The sequence below is a fragment of the Rhineura floridana genome, chromosome 3 (assembly GCF_030035675.1).
Source record: "Rhineura floridana isolate rRhiFlo1 chromosome 3, rRhiFlo1.hap2, whole genome shotgun sequence".
Taxonomy (NCBI): Eukaryota; Metazoa; Chordata; class Lepidosauria; order Squamata; family Rhineuridae; genus Rhineura; species Rhineura floridana.
This window is the reverse complement of record NC_084482.1, coordinates 22,294,788-22,314,035: the sequence shown is the minus strand read 5'-3', so window position 1 is coordinate 22,314,035 and position 19,248 is coordinate 22,294,788. Positions and strand designations below refer to the sequence as shown.

The following is a 19,248-nucleotide window of genomic DNA, read 5'->3' as shown; positions in this document are numbered from 1 at the left end:
TCTCCCTGAACTCTGGGGAAGGGCTGTAGTCTAGTGCTGGAGCATCTGCCTTGCATGCAGAAGGCCCCAGGTTCAATCCCTGGTATCTCCAGGTAGGGCTGGGAGAGCTCTGTGCCTGAAACTGGAGAGTCGCTGCCAGTCAGTGTGGACAATACTGAGCTAGATGGACCAAGGGTCTGATTCAGTATAAGGCAGCCTCCTATGTTCCTATGAACTTCACAGGAGTGCGAGGGGTCGCCCCAGAGCCAATGGAAGATTTCTCCCATTTTAAAGAAATCATCCTACCACTGTGGGAGTGGATGCTGCTTGATTTTGCCATCCATTTTATTTACAAAGCAGACATTACCCTAATAAAGCCAGATGCAGGACCAAGAACCTGTTTCAGATTGACGAGAGCAGATCTGAAGTGCTCCGAGGTTGAAATGAGATTGTAAATTCACTTTCCTATACAGTTGTTAATAGAATAAGCAACTACATGCCTGTGTATTCAAAATCAGAAATGGTACATTTCATTTCACATATGAAAATATACTTTTAAGGGCATTTTCACACATTAACGCTAACAGCATTTTCACACATGTCCTGCCCTTAAATGATTTTTCAATGTTAACATAATATTGGCTAGAGAACATATAATTTATTTCCCTTGCACATTTTATCCAGCATTAGCAGCTAGAGAGAGGAGTGGCTTTGGTGGTGAAGCACATTTGCTTTTCATCAATCTTCTGAACATAACAGCTAGCTAAGAAACCTAAACATCTTAGGACCAAATGAGTGCTAATTTAAGCTACTGAGTACATGAGAATTAATATAACAATAGAGTGATGGCATCTCCACAACCACCACCATCTCCACCTGAATAGCTGCTTCAGGAGGGGTTGATTTTGAACTTGGGCTTGACTCTGTCCTGAAATATCCCTGATTTCAATTGCCTCTTCCTAAAGTGACTTTTAAAGAAAAAGGAATAAAAGGAGGGGTGGGGGTTCCAGCCTATCATTACCCATATTTGCATGTAATCTGCAGTTTGGTCACCATTTTCAGGAAGTTTGTTTGTTCATTTATTTATTAAATGTATATCCTGCCCTTCCTCCCAGAAGCCCAGGGCAGCAAACAAAAACACTAAAAATGCTCTAAATCATCTTAAAAAACAGACTTTAAAATATATTAAAACAAAACATCTTTAAAAACATATTAAAATAAAATATCTTTAAAACATATTTTAAAAAGCTTAAAAACATCTTAAAAAACAATACCAACACAAACATACTGCTGACACCTCACCCCACATCTCCTGATGAATACTCCCAAGGGCTTCATATTGATGTCAAACAGCATTGGGGACAAGATGGTACCCTGCGGCACTCCACAGCACAACAGCCGGGGGGCGGGGGGAAGACAATCACCAAATACTATTCTCTGAAAACAACCCTGGAGATAGGATTGGAACAACTGTAAAACAGTGCCTATGGTACCCATCTTACCAAGTCAGCTCAGAAGGATGCAATGGTCAATGGTATCAAAAGCCACTAAGAGATCAAGTAAGAATACCAGTGTCACACTCCCCCTGTCCATCATCCATCAGGGCAATCAAGGCCCATTCAGTCCTATAACCAGGCCTGAACCCAGATTGGAATGGGTCAACATAATCTGTTTCACCCATGAGCACTTGCAATTGCTGTGCCACAGCCCTCTCAGTCACCTTCCCTAAACGTTGTGGGGGAGCGATGTTTTATTCAGTTGTGTAGATGCCAACACTAGAAACCCAAACTCAGATATAAATAGTAGCCAGTCCACATGATGTTTGTGTTCCTTGACAATGTAATCTGTGATCCTTTACAATTTTGAACTGGAGAAAATTGTCTACTATAACCGTAACCAGTGCAAAATGAGCATGAATGAAGAGCCTTCCGCCCCATTTCCCTCGTTTCATTTTGTTCCCTTTAATGAAAGATCAATCTTGCAGAACAAAGCCATGGGAGATGTTATTGTTGTGCACTCAGCTTCCCCTTCTTGTATTCTATACACGTTTTGTTTCTCTTTCATTCTTAGAGTATTAATTGAGGACTTGCAGCTTGCATTTACAACAAGCGCCAGATTTGAAGAAGGGAGACTATGGCAAAGAACTGTACCCCATTATTTCTTAAGAATCCCCTTAATCATGTCATACATAGAAAAGTATTGCAAATACAAAATACCTTACATTTCAACCCTCATTTACAAAAAAGCTTTCTAGTTTTTAAAGCGTTCTGATTGCCTGTCGGTACATCAAAAGCCCTTATGAACCTTTGAGAAACCTCTCTACAAATGCCTTTTAGACATAGGGCATGATGCCGAATACAAGGGTTGGTTGTGCGATGGAGCACATGTGAGAGGCTCAAGTGTAGGCATGCCCAGAGAGATACAGGACAGAGGTAGCACCAGTCCCCTGTGTTTTTAAATTCTAACCCAGATATAGGCATCACACAGAAGAGGAATAGCTCTCCGTTAATTCCAGACTTAGAAACTGGCTCCCCCCCACTCTCATTCTTCTTACCTGATAAGATGACATTGGGGCAAAAACTTATTGGTGCTGTGTTGTTGGCTGAGTGCCTTTCCAAGCTCCAGCTAGCCTGGGTACCTCTCCCAGCTTCAGTTTCCTCTTGCAGCTGCCTAGCTTTCTGGTGACTAGGCTAAGGCGTTCCCCTTTCCACCTCACCTTTCCAGTTTCACTACATTGATAATAAACAGCAGAGTCATCAGAATGCTTACTCCCCTCATTAACTCTTTGTAATGCTGATGAGAGGCAGGCAAGCACACAAGGCCCACAGTATTCCTGTGCTCATAGACTGATCACACAGGGCAACTAGGCTCATCAGAACTCGTTTTATTAGAATATGTTGGTTTTACATAATAAAAAGGGGAGGGAGGATCAAGGCAAGCAAATATCATTGTTGTGGTCCTCCTGAACCACCATCTTCCTGGAGTTATCTTATGTAGGTCAGCCTGACATTCAAAGGAAACTTAGATACAAGCCATGAGGCCACTCCATGTGTTACTGTGAAGGAATTAACATGAAATCTACATATAGATGGCCATGTGTAAAATCACATACAGGTATATTTTGATGAACATACGGACAAGTATGCACACATGACAGGGAATTTTGTAGTTTGTTAGACTGGGGCTTGCAGCAAAAAGGTAGGCCTTTATTGGATGACAAGCATAAGAACATAAGAAGAGCCTGCTGGATCAGGCCAGTGGCCCGTCTAGTCCAGCATCCTGTTCTCACAGTGGCCAAACAGGTGCATACGCTTGGTCAGTCTCCCTCTGAGTGAATGGAGAACTACAACATGGTACTGCTTGCCTGGAGTTTTTATACACTTCAGGGCAAAGAAATTAGCATTAACGAATCAGCAGTTTACACATCAGTATTACCTAGGCATTACAGTATTACATAGGCATTGTACCAGAGATCATATCGCAAACATACACTGGATAATGGAACGGACAAAGGAATTTCAGAAGAAAATCACCCTGTGCTTTATAGATTACAGCAAAGCCTTTGACTGTTTAGATCATGAAATCTATGGAATGCTTTAAAAGCAATGGGGGTGCCACAGCATCTGATTGTCCTGATGCACAACCTATACTCTGCACAAGAGGCTACTGTTAGGACAGAATATGGAGAAACCGATTGGTTCCCCATCGGAAAGGGTGTGAGACAGGGGTGTATTTTATCACCCTATTTATTTAATCTATACGCAGAACATATCGTACGGAAAGCAGGATTGCACCAAGATGAAGGAGGTGTGAAAACTGGAGGGAGAAATATCAATAATTTTAACATATGCAGACGATACCATACTACTAGCAGAAACCAGTAATGATTTGAAACGAATGCTGATGAAAGTTAAAGAGGAAAGCATGAAAGCAGGACTACAGCTGAACGTCAAAAAGACTAAAGTAATGACAACAGAAGATTTATGCAACTTTACAGTTGACATTGAGGACATTGAACTTCTCAAGGATTATCAATTCCTTGGCACAGTCATTAACCAAAATGGAGACAATAGTCAAGAAATCAGAAGAAGGCTAGGACTGGGGAGGGCAGCTGTGAGAGAACTAGAAAAGGTCCTCAAATGTAAAGATGTATCACTGAACACTAAAGTCAGGATCATTCAGACCATGGTATTCCCGATCTCTATGTATGACTGTGAAAGTTGGACAGTGAAAAAACTGATAAGAGCAAAATCAACGCATTTGAAATGTGGTGTTGGAGGAGAGCTTTGCAGATACCATGGACTGTGAAAAAGACAAATAATTGGGTGTTAGAACAAATTAAACCAGAACTATCACTAGAAGCTAAAATGATGAAACTGAGGTTATCATACTTTGGACACATAATGAGAAGACATGATTCACTAGAAAAGATAATAATGCTGGGAAAAACAGAAGGGAGTAGAAAAAGAGGAAGGCCAAACAAGAGATGGATCAATTCCATAAAGGAAGCCACAGACCTGAACTTACAAGATCTGAACAGGGTGGTTCATGACAGATGCTCTTGGAGGTCGCTGATTCATAGGGTCGCCATAAGTCGTAGTCGACTTGGAGGCACATAACAACAACAACACAGTATTACATAGGCATTGCATAGATATTGCATAGGAATTGCATTGTTCTAGTCAATTTGGCAATGTCCACACCCCAGTACATTTTCGCCATGAACTGAGTACTCCAGCTTATGAGCTAAGCATTTTAGTTAATGCAGTCCTTCCTACGTTTTGGAGAGTACAGATATGTTCAGAGATGATCAGTGTCTGTTCAGTGTTATCTTGTAGAGTTCTAGTTGTTCCATACAAATCAACACAGTCAGGGAAGACAGCTTCAAGAAGAAAAGGGTTCTCGTTGGCTACTAAACTTATTAAAATATTATAAACCTTTATAGCTTTATAAAATAATATATTTTTATTTATTGTTTGAATATAAGAATTCTCCATCGCATATGCACACACATACCAGGATGGTATGGTTAATCATGGCTTTCAACCATGTGTATACACACACAGCAAAATACTTATAATGTACAGAGAAGTTGCATGTTAATTCTCCAGGACACATTTAATAATAAAAGATGTGACCATTAGATGTAGGGGAATAAGGAATAGATTTCCCACCCACCTCCACAAAGTGGTGAGAAGAATCTCACGTGCAATTTCCAAATGTTCACAATTTAAGTATTTTTATCTATTTATTCCAATGTTGAGCCTGTATCATCCCCCAAGCACTAAGGCCAGTAATAAGAAGGACTTGTCAATAAGGTTCTATTTTGGTTATCCTTTCTTGACTTTCTCTTTGGAATCCAGATGTGCAGGACACTTCAATTTGTGCTGATCTCCACTAAATTGGCAGGACAAGGCATGCGTTGTGCAGTCCCTGCTAGATGTAAACATGTTTTGCACATGAAACATTGTCCCGTCTGGTGCTGTTTACTGGAAGTCTTCTGACACCCCCCCAACTTAAAAAAAAAAGTACATATAGACATTGGAAGCATGAAAAAGCACCCTTTTTGGAAACTGTTCATGTTGCCTTTTGGCAACAGTCATCAGCACAGTCACCTTTCTAGGACATAACATGATATGATGGGAAGGGGGGATGAATAGAAGGGAAGGTCTGACAGAAAAGGTAATTGCAAGCATATCTATACTAGAGATACCAATTTTATACCAACTTATATGTCATGGCTTCTTTCAAAAGAATCCTGGGCATTGTAGGTATTGCAAGGGATGTTAAACATTCTCTGTTACTTGCTGTCCTCACAAACGTACAGTTCCTAGGGCTTTATGAGGAAAGAGAATCAAACCAGTTTAGTTGTAGTGCAGATGCACTCTGTTGTTCCTTTGGAACACTTCCTATACCATTGAGTGCTGACGGCATGCGTATTGATGCTCAGCCAGGAGGAGTATATGGAATTTGTTCTCTGAATCAGCCATCAGTTCCAATATTGTACTATGCATTAGGATTTTAAAATGTATAAAAATATTACATCCAAAAGATAAAATACATTTTCCCAATAGCATAGAGCACTATTATTGTTATTCATCTAGAAATAAGTTTTCTGATTCCAGATGAGATAAATTCATAGAACAGGGGTGGTTAACCTTTTTCAGGCCAAGGACCGCATTGACCCATGATCGGGGGCTGCATTTCAAAGCGTCTGTGACCAAAATGTTAAAATGGGCATGACCAATTTTAAAGGATAGGTGTTGGGGAGTCTGGAGGGCGGCACAAAAGCCTTTCAGCATCACAGAATTGCTGGGGGGGGGGCACGGCAGCAATCAGTAAAAAACTTTTTAATGGGCAAATTTGGAGAGAGCCTTGGAGGGCCACACAGCAAGGTACCAATGAGAATAGTCAGCAATTTAATTTTCTTGAGGGTAACAAAAACTCTTTGAAAGCCAGATGTGGCCTGTGGGCTAGTCACCCTTGCCATAGGATATAGGTCTTATCAGTGGCTATGAGCCATGATAGCTAAATGGAATCTTAATGCACAGAGGCAGACCACTGATCACTACCAAATACTGGGGACAAACAATCAGGGACAACAATAATGTTAATGTCCTGAGCACGCAAGACACACATGGCAACTTTTGGAAACAAATGAAACTTCGATCCAATCTAGCAAAGCAATTCTTAGTTATCACTCTGTAAAACCAACTGCTGCTTGTGATAAAAGAACGGATAACAAAGAAAAATGTGCTGAATAGATAGCATTGTTACAGGGTGGGCGTGCAGGTGGCTCTGTGTGTAATGCAAATGGGAAAAAGCCAAGCCTGGAAGCCATAATATAAGTTCATGAATTTGCCCTACTACACACCTAGACATTAATTAGTTCACCCAAACAGTTGATGAGGTGGTAAAACTATTCCTGCAAGGTACCACTTCAGATTACAGGTGGGAGATTGACATGGATGAATGCTTCCCCATGTGAGGTGGAAGTAATTTGAACCTACAAAACAATTGTATCAGGCAGATGTGTTTGAACCCTTTTCCTTGACATTTGATTTTTCTCTATGTAGAGTTTTATATATGAAGCATTCAATCTTGTGATTCCCTCACCTGCAGTTTGACATGGTACAGTCCAAAACCTATTACCTTATCTATTATTGTGTGAGCCAGGCTCAACCATCCCTAGAGTTCTAGGGATTTCAACTCATCATTATGAAGCAGAAGCAAATCTCCATTCCTATGCCTACCACCACCACCTCATCACTTCACTTAAGCCAAGCAGAATCAACCCATTCATTGTGGGTACTTTGTAATAATTCATAATAAGCTCTTAAGCTGAATACCAGTGACAAAGCATTCTTTGGTGACATTAATTAATATTTTTTCAACAGATCCATACAGTGAAACATCACTTAGCTGAATTGGTATAGGGTCAGCAACTAGCTTTGACAGAGGACTACTTTGAGAAGACAATATGAAGTGGGAAGCCAAGATGCCCAGTTTCCATCCTGCAAAATAGCCTGCCAGCCATTCCTGTTATCCCCCTCTATACACCTCTTTAACCTCTGAAAAGGTTCTGAGGGGCCAAGCAGTGACCCTCAGAAGGCTGGACTTGACTTATGGACTGCCAGTTCCTGACCTGCAGTCATCAAAACCATTCAGAAGTAGAGATCTGAGAAGTAAGGCCATCTACATGTTATCACATTTGCATGTATGGATGGAGAAACAGAGTTGTTCTATGGATGGAGAAACAGAGTTAGGAAAGAGCTTTAGTAAATCAGCATTTGGACAGGAGGGCTTCATCTTTTTTGAGTTCTCTCTTCATCCTGTTTCTACCTCAGATTCTGAGTTTATTCCAAAGGGATAGCTTTTATGAGGCTTTGTGGGAAAATGCCTTTCAGGAGCATATCCTGGTTCTCCTTCCAGGCCCTTTCCTTTATACCCATCAGGAATCCTTGTCCCTAGAAAAGAAAAAAATCTTTAGTCAGGGCATTTCCATAACCACAGTCAGGAGCATATTCTCTGCAGAGTCAATGCTTATTCAGTTTAGTTTATTCATTTGCTTGGGCATGGAAGACACCATCTGCTCATTGTACGACATAGGTACAAATCACATCACAAATTACACAATGCAGCTTTCAGAGTAAAATTCAAGGCTCCCCATCTCAAAAACATTAACATGATGTTCTACAACAGCAGCATTCAAATTTTTCAACCTCTCTCTCTCTCTCTCTCACACACACACACACACGAGACCTCCGAATCTGGATGAGCAGACTTCCATTCTTAGCTCTCCCAAAGGCTTGTGAAAGTAAAATACCATATAGTGTAAGTTGAAACATTTTAAAACCACAATATTGCAAAGAGTTGTGTGAAAGCACCCTGAAAATGGAAATGTTTTGCATCAAATGCAAGATTAAATTCTTGAATGGCACCAGCAAGCTACTTGGAAAAATGTGATATGACAATTTGAGTTGTCTAGGAGGCAGAATTTTAGATATCAAACACACTTTCAAGAGCAGCTGTACACTTAAAGTGAAAAGGTTGATAATTTTCCCCGTTTTATGATATTTGAAAACATCATCCTTGACAGCAGCTACATTAGTAGAGTTGTACATGGTGAAGAACAAGAGAGAGGGACCCTAATTTTATTTATTTATGGCATTTATATAGCTCAGTGGCAGAACACATGCTTAGCATGCAGAAGTCCCAGGTTCGGTCCCTGGCATCTCCAGTTAGAAAGAAGTCAGACAGCAAGTGGTGGAAAGACCTCTGGCCGAGACCCTTGAGAGCTGCTGTAAGTTTGCAGATAACCCTCTGCTTGATGATGGTTGGTTGAATGGTTTCAGCTTTTATCAAGTGCTCTCAGCTCTTCTTATATGTTAGTCTGTGGCTGGCATTTGTTTTATTATTTTGTGATGTTTTGAATTTTACCATTGAGCTCGAATGTATTATATTTTAAATGCTTCATATTAACTTTTGTATTTTGTCTAGACAATTTATATTGACTGAGTTTGCTCGTCAAATTAATGCCATGGTTTAAAACAAACTACGGTTTCATGTGAACAAGCAGTGTGGGGGTGCACAAAGCTCACTTGCAGCACTCCTCCCCCACTCCTGCCACACTGCAGACAAAATAAGCCAGTGTCTGGCTTGTCATGTCATCTGAATTCAGACTCAGAGTTTGTTTCTTTCCAAACAAACCACCAGTGGTGATCAAGATTTGTTCTTGCCTTACTACTCATTGTAATGATAGAGTTTATACTTTAAAGATATTCCTTTAGCATTATGAAGTTGGTAATTTGCCCTAAGGTCACATGAGCCAGGCAGTCCCAAAGTTGCTGAATGTGTGTCTGAGAGCCTCCGAAGAATAAAGCTGTTTCAAGCCATTCCTCATGCCTCCAGTTTGTCTGTGGATCCAGAGTAATTACACTCATGGGGAAAACAGATCACAAGGCTGGGTTCAGACAACAAGCCAGACTCGTAATTTGCTTCATCCTCAGTGGAGCAACAGCAGGAGTGAGGGAAGAGTGCTGCAGTGGGATGTGATGTGTGAACTGGACCATTAGGAGGCAACTAACAAATATAAATAACAAATCCTGAGTTCTATTGGCAAACAGTCTGAATAGTACGAGGCAGTTTTGAATGCAAGGGACAGTCTCCATGGCTGAAAGTACTCACATTGAATGGCATTTGGATTTTAGACAAATTCATGGAGGACATGACTATTTACCCTTATTAGCCATGAAAGCTGTATGGATCCTTCATGTTTAGAGGCAGTTTACCTCTGTGTGCCAGATATGAGTAGATATGCATAGGATTGTATGCTGTAATTACAGCAGATGGAGGTGAGGAATGAGACTAAGAGCTGGTGCCTTGCCTAAAGCCATCTAATCCATTCATAACTTGAATGGTGGACTTCCTGATTCACAGCTGTCTTTTTAGCTGCTAGATTACACTGTCTTAAGAAATACATTAAATGGGTCATGTATACAAGGATTTCCAAGTGTCTAAAGAATATGTAGTTCATAGCATGTTGATTTGCCTTTAAATGTTCTCTCTTCTTGGAAGTGAATGATCAGCGCTGTTAGTGGAGAGAGGAGAAAGTTAATAATTGATAGAAGGCAGTGGGCATGTGTACGTTTTTCAAAAACCCTCACAAGTAAATAGACCTAACACATTGCAGCAGCTCTGCCTGCAGTTCCCGTCCCATGCTGAGAGAGAGAATGCAACAAGGTCAGGCCACGCTTTCTATGAAACAACAGGGTCATATCCCATAGTTACCAAAACACCAATAAAGCTATATTGTTTACCCAATAATAAAATAAAAAACACCATCCATTACAAACCAGACATGCTCAGCACTAAAAGTAATCAATAGTAACATTTCTACACCAGAGGAAACCTAAGGCACACTATAAAATATACAAATTGCGAACAAAAGGTATAAACTTGCTTATTTGGATGCAGAGTTTGCATGACTTTGGTGCAAATATCTTCCCTCTCCCCCTGCCTCCCTCTCACAGAGTGTGCAAAATCCTGCATGGAATCAAAAGCCACAGTTCCTCACTTCTCAGTGTGCTCCTCCCTTCCATACCCATTGATGTCTCCGAGAGCTCAGTAAAACGTGACCTAGTTATCTCCTGGATGGATCTGTTTAGTGTGCTGAACGTTACATTGATGAATTGTAGGAGCAGAGTTGCCAATCTTTCCTTTCAAAAATACTGGCCTCCCCCATGGGCCCTAGAGGTGGACCAGGTGCGGCAGTTGTCACAATCTGGAGGGTCAGAATGTGAAGCCTGGCAGTACTTGGCAAGTCAGTGGGTGGAGCCAGGGCAGGATGTGGTTGGTCATGGACAGGGCCTGATGGAATCCAGTCGGAGGAATATCTTTTAGGGCTGTCTCTGAAATTTACTGGTTGCCTTTTACCATGTATATTACTTAAATAATGGATAGTTCCATTATATAATTGATTATTACAAAAGATCAGGGTCTATTGGTGGATCTCTGGGTGATTTGATATAAATTAGTAATGATTTCTGGTTCCCAGTTGTTTAACAATGCCAACAACAAGATAATCCCCTCACCACTAGCCCCCAACAAATTATACTGAAATGAAGAAAGCTTGAGTGCTTTTGGGGAGGGATTACAAGGAGTGGGTTTTTGTGTGGAAGGATTGTGAGCTCCATTCCATTCTAGTACTCAAAAACAAGTGCCTGGGCTCAGCATTCTTTAATTCGATGTCTTTTGTACCAGGCTCTGGTTTGCGGGTCTCAGGGATCTAGTAAAAAACAAAGCAGATCCCACAAGCCTGAAATCTGCTTACTCCTGTCCTATCCTGTCGAGGAGCTGCATGAGAAGAGCATAGGTTTGAACATGTGAGCTTTGGGGACACAGTTGGCCATCCTTTATCACAGCAGTACCATATATTTTATTTATTTATTTATTTATTATTTAATTCATATCCCGCTCTTCCTCCCAGCAGGAGCCCAGGGCAGCAAACAAAAGTGCTAAAAACACATCAAAACATCATAAAAACAGACCTTAAAATACATTAAATACAAATATCCTCCATATACATTTCGAACAACAGTGCCAAGCAAGTGCCCTAATATTACCTCAGCTGGCGCATCTGACAGCACTAGTATGGTCTCTCCTTCTCCAAATTGAAGGTGATTTTCATCATCTGAAGCATGAGCTTGGATTGCCTGAGCCTGGAACATGAAGCACGGTACCAATGAAGCAATCTGTTTCTAGACTAGGCAACTGTACTTGTCTCATATGCAGGAGCCCCAAGATTAACCTCTTCTCCCTTAATTCAGGCCTTGGTTTTGTGAGCCATTTACACAATTGCCAAAAGCTCTTGTCTCCATATAAGATAGCAAATGCTTTTTCTTACCTTGAAAATGAATCCCGGGGGCAGCTTGCCATAGTTCTCTTTTTTATCATCCGAGAAGAAGCTAGAGATGATCTGGAACAAAAAAGGTTTTCACTTATTCACAAAACAGAATCACAGCACCAGACCTGACATTTGACCATAGTTCTTCAGATGCCTGGAGGAAGCTGGAAGCATATATGAGCTCAGTACATGTTGTAGAATTCCCTTCTTACAGAGACTCACCAAAGCCTGCTTTCCAGAAGCAGTGTAAGATGTTTTTGTTCAAGTTGGCTTATGGGGGGGAGCGGGAACGATAGGCTGGCCCAGCTCTACTATTAAGCAAAGAGAGGTGGCTGCCTCAGTCAACAGATGCAGGAGGGCAGGGAGCAGCAGTGACATGCTGGCCAGTGTTGAAGTAAGAGTCCACTGCCAGTTCATCTGGCTTCTGTATGTGAAATGGGGGCAGGGGGTGCTATCTTGTCTTTTGCTTCAGGCAGCAAAATGTCTTGGGCCAGCCCTGTGGCCAGGAGTAGGGTAAAAATGAAGTTTTAATCATTGCAACTTATTGCTCCTCTCCTTCAAAAGGCCACATTTGTTTTGAAACCAGAGGATGGACTAATACCCTTTAGCTTCTTTTTAGACGTGGCAGTAGTGTATATTAATTACACACGACTGCAGTTAACAAATGCCCTTTGTTCCCTCTTCCTAGTGTCAGTTCTTCATAAACTTTGGAGACCAGATGCCCAACTCATTTACACACACACACATTCAGTGGCCTGCATCAGCATTTGTCCCTGGTACCTCAATGCCCCTGATTATTATTATGTTTATCCTTCCCTCCTGCATCCATTTAGCATCCAGACGCCTTTGACTCTTCCTGTTGGTGCCCAGGAAATGTCATCAGGAACTAAAGAGCTCTGGAACCTGCAGCTATTGAGAAAATATGTCACACAGGGCAGCTACAGCTCTCTATTTCTTTTTCCTATAGTTTCCTGTATCAGCCCCCCACCCCAAACTTTAGAAGAGAACCTAAGCCAGCAGCTCTCTGTCTAAAATGTTGTTTGTTCTGTTTCGGCTTCTGACTGGCTTCAGACTAATCACAAAAGACCTTACAAAACCTGGACACCTCAATATAGATAACAGGGAAACAAATTCTGCAAAAACCTTCTCAAGCATGATCTACAACAGCCTTCTCCAGTCTGGTGCCCTCCACATAGTGTTAGACATAATCATTCGTGATCATTGGCCATGTGATGCACATGTGATGCACATGTGATGGGCACCAGGTTGAGTCTAGAGATGGCAGAATCTGTTAGTTTAAGTTTCCCAGTTTCTCATTTTTCCAATCTTAAATTCAGTTCTCCAGGTTTCTGCAGCAACCTGTGGCAGTGGCGTCACGCGGGGGGTGCGGACTACACTAGGTGACACCATCAGAGGGGGGTTACTCTCAGCTTTAATTTTTTTTAAAAAATAAGTTTCTAGGTGGTCCAGTTCTCGAGATATATATAAAAATGTCAGCCGCCCCCCAGTGGCATCACTAGGGGGGTGCGGACCACACCAGGTGACACCATCAGAGGGGGCTGATTCTCAGCTTTAATTTAAAAAATAATTAAGTTTCTAGGTGGTCCGGTTCTCGAGATATACATAAAAACGTCAGCCACCCCCATTAAATCTTTTTTTAAACTACTGTATTGCACTTCGTAGCTTTAACCCCGCCCGTTCAGGATTGCAGCCAATCAGTGAAGTGTTTGTTTGACCTGTGGTCAAACTTCATAGTAAACTTCATTGCAAGGCCAGAAAATGGTGGTTTCCCCCCCGTTTATCTGAAAATCTCATAAATTGGGTAAGTATATATATTTCAGTTTTTTCCCCTCTTGTGTGTAGGAGTCAGATCCTGGGCAGTGTTTTCAAAACCTTCCCAATACTTGCTTTTGTGGGGGTAAAAGCATTGCTAATCCCATATCTCCAGAGTAAATCCCATTGAATTCAATAGGATTTACTTTTGAGTAGACATGGTTACGAATGTGCTGAAAATCAATGGGACTTTGGAGTGAATGTAAAAAAGAATTGTGTTTGTGTTCTCTTTCTGTCCCCCCCCCTCCTCCAGTTCTATTTTAAAGCAAGTAGGCAGGGCTTACTTAGGTATTACAGTTTTTATTCTGTAGGAAACGAATACTGATTTTTCTGCAATGACCAACTGGTTTGACAATAAACTATTATATGGGCTGTATGTATTTATACATCTGCAGTGTGTGTGTGTAGTCTTTCCAACAACCCTGTGAGGTAGGGTTGGAAACCAAGGCAGCTCACAACAAGAAATAAAGCCATTTAAAATCCAATAACCATAAAGCAAGAATAAACAGTTGGAAAGCAGCCTAAAGAGGCATGATTCTGAATTTTGGGTTGGGTGAATGAAGTTTATTTATTTATTATTTGATTTATATCCCGCCCTTCCTCCCAGTAGGCGCCCAGGGTGGCGAACAAAAGCACTAAAAGCACTTTAAAACATCATAAAACAGACTTTAAAATATATTAAAACATCTTTGAAAATATTTTTTAAAAGCTTTAAAAAAACATTTTTTTAAAAAAAAGAAAAGGCTTAAAAACATATTAAAAAGCAATTCCAACACAGACTCAGACTTGGATAAGGTCTCAACTTAAAAGAACAAGTTGAAAGAACAAGTTCCTTATCACTTGAGGCTGTAGTTCTCTGCACACTTCCCAGTTTGAGTAAGCCCCATTGAATACATTGGGACTTGCTTCTGAGTAAACAAACATCGGATTGCACTATAAATATATTTAAAGATTGTGTAATTCATAAACATATTTGATAGTCATGTTTATATAAATATTTCTTCATACTGTGTCCCAATAAGTATTTGATTTCACACTATGGTTGTAGATGATTTTTTCCTCTACATTTTAAGTGTGCCCTTCTTCCTGGGGGTGGTCATGGTTCTCCGTTGTTTTCATCCTGAGGGGAGGATAGGCTGAGAGATGGTGAGTAGCACATTTAAGGTCTTTTCACCCCACCCCCCTTTTTTATTTGTATTTATTTTATATTTCTCCAATATCTTCCCCTGGCTGTTTTTATGTATTTTAAATATTTTTAGATTAAATAAATAGGAAATCATAATTGTGAACCTCCCTAAAAGCAATTTAGCTATCCTTATGTTTTGGCAAAGTGATGGTGTGAAGGCATGCTGGTAGAACAAGAGATCATGTTTGAGGCATGTTATAAGGTGTTTGAGGAATTTGTCACACATTACTTTTTGAGACCTGTAGATTCATTTCGGAAAGAACACGTGCACGTATTGAATGGTGGCTTGGGTGCTGTTTTTTCAGTCTACGCTGCATGCGTAGCGAAGGTGATACATCATCTAGCAGCTAGCTTCATAACGTGAGAATGAAAAACATTTGGATCACCATTCACTTGTTTACTTTTCTCACTATTGAGACCACTTCATATATTACTTTTTCATACACAGAAATTTAATCTTTGTATAGGAAAAAGTATTTTGTAAAATGTGAAGGACAGTGGCTGCCCAGTCAGTATAACCACTGTACAAGATCTACTCAGCCACTGTAATTACCTTTCTGTTTTGAGTGCACTTTTGTCTGGGTCTTGGTTCAGGTGTGTATCCAACTTTGATGTGCTTATGGGTGTGCAAGTAGTGCCCCCCCAAGTGTGGAGGCTTGGACAAACATTGTGTATGGAAAACCAAAGTCTGTGTGAAAGTACATATTTGGGAATGCCATCAGTGTAATCCTAAACACACTTAATAAATAATGTCGAACTTGCACGTCACAAAATATATTACGGTCATGTCCATAAGCACCAGGAGGGTAGTCGCCCAGGGGATCTTAGTCCCTCTGCTTTTTTGGGAGCAGGGTCTCTATGTCTCCAAGCATCCTACAGTCAGCATGAAAAGGGAGTGTGTTAGTCACTGAGAAGAGTCTTCTAATAGGCTTCCTTGCCTTTTCTGCAGATTGAAGCCAATCAGAGTGAAAGGAGGTGAGTCAGCCACTGAGAAGACTCTTCTCAGTTGCTAACGCTCTCCACTTTCATGCTGATTGGCTCCTAGAGATGTTTGTTGTTGTGAGAGAATGCATTAACAAAGATCTCATTCTTAATCCAGGAGCAAAAAAGGGTGTACGTGGCTGTAACTATCATGAAGGGACCCTGCAGCTCTGAATTTTCTACTAAACAACTGATAAATACCTATGTAACTTTATGTCTGGAGACTTATTATTAAGAATCACTTTCCATAATTGTAAGGAAGTGTGTCCACACGCATGCATCCCAGGCACCTAAATGAGGGGAGAGAGCAGCATAGGGACATAAGCAGGTGTCTTATTCCAGGGGTTCCCAAACCTTTCTTCTACATAGACCACTTGAAAATTGCTGAGGGTCTGAAAGTATCTGAAAATTTACTATGGGCATATGCAAGATAATTAACTCCCATTAGTAATAAGAGCAAGAATTTGGGCTGTGCGTATGATATTGTAATTTAAAGGTGTAATTTTAATTTTGCTAGTTGTTTATGTCACTACTATTGCCATTACATTCAGTGATATATGGGAATTACGATTTACAAGTAACTTTAGTACAAAAAACATTAATAAGGATTCTGTATGGTCTGATATGGGAGGAGGTCCATGGGGGTGACACCATGAGTTACCGCACCAGGTGACACCAACCCTAGTGACGCCACTGACCTGTGGATTTTTTAAAGAAATCCTCATGAAAATTCTTCATTTTAGTGCTAATTTCTCTTAATAAACCCAATTTTGTAAGCAATTTGTTATTTTCACTTTCATTTTTATATACATTTTTGTCTAATATATACATTTTCTAAAACAATGTTTGGTTAGAGAACTGCATCGCAAAATCCAGATAAGTGCAAATTTTGAAAGATGTCTGTATTTTGGTTCTCATGAATTTGATAAATTTGGCTTTAAATGAGAACTGAATTGAATTCCTCCCCCATCCCTAGTTGGGTCATGAACAATTTAGCCTCAGTTTTTTTCCTCAACCCCGGCCAAGTCCCTCCAACCTCTGGGCTCTAGTAAGTGTCATCTCTCCTCCATATTTGGACCCTTTGCCCAGCTGCCCTTGACAGATGTATGAGGTATTGTTGTTACGTGCCTTCAAGTCGATTATGACTTATGGCGACCCTATGAATCAGCGACCTCCAATAGCATCTGTCATGAACCACCCTGTTCAGATCTTGTAAGTTCAGGTCTGTGGCCTCCTTTATAGAATCAATCCATCTCTTGTTTGGTCTTCCTCTTTTTCTACTCCCTTCTGTTTTTCCAAGCAGTATTGTCTTTTCTAGTGAATCATGTCTTCTCATTATGTGTCCAAAGTATGATAACCTCAGTTTTATCATTTTAGCTTCTAATGATAGTTTTGGTTTAATTTGTTCTAACACCCAATTATTTGTCTTTTTCGCGGTCCATGGTATCTGCATAGCTTTCCTCCAACACCACATTTCAAATGAGTTGATTTTTTCTCTTATGCACTTTTTTCACTGTCCAACTTTCACATCCATACATAGAGATCGGGAATACCATGGTCTGAATGATCCTGACTTTAGTGTTCAGTGATACATCTTTGCATTTGAGGATCTTTTCTAGTTCTCTCATAGCTGTCCTCCCCAGTCCTAACCTTCTTCTAATTTCTTGACTGTTGTCTCCATTTTGGTTAATGACTGTGCCAAGGAATTGATAATCCTTGACAAGTTCAATGTCCTCATTGTCAACTTTAAAGTTACATAAATCTTCTGTTGCCATTACTTTAGTTTTCCTGACGTTCAGCTGTAGTCCTGCTTTTGTGCTTTTCTCTTTAACTTTCAACAGCATTCGTTTGAAATCATTACTGGTTTCTGCTAGTAGTATGGTATCGTCTGCATATCTTATTGATATGTCTCCCTCCAATTTTACACCTCCTTCATCTTGGTCCAATTCTGCTTTCCGTATGATGTGCATATAGATTAAACAAACAGGGTGATTAATACACCCCTGTCTCACACCCTTTCCGATGGGGAACCGATCGGTTTCTCCATATTCTGTCCTTACAGTAGCCTCTTGTCCAGAGTAGAGTTTGTGCATCAGGACAATCAGATGCTGTGTCACCCCCATTTTTTTTAAAGCATTCTGTAGTTTTTCATGATCTACACAATCAAAGGCTTTGCTATAATCTATAAAGCACAGAGAGAACCAGTGTGGTGTAGTGGTTAGAGTGTTGGACTACAACCTGGGAGACCAGGGTTCGAATCCCCACACAGCCATGAAGCTTACTGGATGACCTTGGGCAAGTCACTCCTCTCAGCCTCAGAGGAAGGCAATGGTAAACCACTCTGAATACTGCTTACCATGAAAACCCTATTCTTAGGGTTGCCATAAGTCAGAATCGACTTCAAGGTAGTTCATTTCCATTTTCATAAAGCACAGAGTGATTTTCTTCTGAAATTCCTTGTCCGTTCCATTATCCAACGTATGCTTGTGATATGATCTCTGGTACCTGTTCCTTCCTAAATCCAGCTTGGATATCTGGCATTTCTTGCTCTATATATGATAAGAGCCTTTGTGGTAGAATCTTAAGCACTATTTTACTTGCATGGGATATTAAGGCATTAGTTCAATAATTACTGCATTCCCTGGGATCCCCTTTCTTTGGAATTGGGGTATATATGGAACGCTTCCAGTCTGTGGGCCATTGTTTAGTTTTCCATATTTGTTGACCAATTTTTGTCAAAATTTGGACAGATTCAGTCTCAGCAACTTGTAGCAACTCCACTGGTATGCCATCTGTTCCTGGTGATCTGTTTCTTCCAAATATTTTAAGAGCAGCTTTCACCTCACATTCTAAAATTTCTGGTTCTTCATCATATGGTTCCTCTGTTTACATATACTGTAGGGTTAAGCTTGCATTCTTCTCTGCCTCTTCCATGGTGTTCTGAGGCCTCCTCTGTTGTACAGACTTGGGGCAAAATTGCACCAGATAATGTACTGCACTACCTAGATCAGGGCTAGGGAGCTTTTAGCCCTCTAGATGTTGTCAGGCCCCCATCTCCTATCAGCCCCAGTCAGCATGATCAATTGTCAGGGATGATGGGAGATGCAGTCCAAAACATCTGGAGGGCCATGGGTTTCCCATTCCTCTTTTATGGGATTTTATTGTACTTGTTTTACTTATTTGTTAGCTGCCACGGTAGAAAGGCAGGATGTAAATGTTTTAAGTCTACATTAATTAATTAATCAAAGCCCTGCTTGTGAGTCCCATCAGGAGGTTTTTGGCACATTGTGAGAAAAATCAACTCATTTGAAATGTGGCGTTGGAGGAGACCTTTGCGGATACCATGGACTGCGAAAAAGACAAA

The 19,248-nt window shown here is 40.7% G+C and overlaps 2 protein-coding genes across 5 annotated transcripts in view; both read right to left on the bottom strand.

Annotated features, from left to right (window-relative positions):
* Window positions 1–2,758, bottom strand: part of SMAGP (small cell adhesion glycoprotein) — a 37,091-nt gene extending 34,333 nt beyond the window's left edge. Inside the window, exon 1 of one of the 2 annotated variants that reach the window (XM_061614951.1) lies at window positions 2,534–2,758. The gene's annotated coding sequence lies outside the window, so the exon portion shown is untranslated. The remainder of the gene's footprint in view (window positions 1–2,533) is intronic. The other variant, XM_061614947.1, reaches the window with a different exon arrangement.
* Window positions 2,759–2,848: 90 nt separating this feature from the next.
* BIN2 (bridging integrator 2) overlaps window positions 2,849–19,248 on the bottom strand; it is an 80,217-nt gene continuing 63,817 nt past the window's right edge. For all 3 annotated transcript variants that reach the window (XM_061614943.1, XM_061614945.1, XM_061614944.1), the window contains 3 exons: window positions 11,885–11,956; window positions 11,604–11,699; window positions 2,849–7,946 (listed from right to left, as the gene is read on the bottom strand). In XM_061614943.1, the coding sequence (XP_061470927.1) occupies window positions 7,836–7,946; window positions 11,604–11,699; window positions 11,885–11,956 (279 nt within the window). In that variant the 3' untranslated portion in view covers window positions 2,849–7,835. The remainder of the gene's footprint in view (window positions 7,947–11,603; window positions 11,700–11,884; window positions 11,957–19,248) is intronic.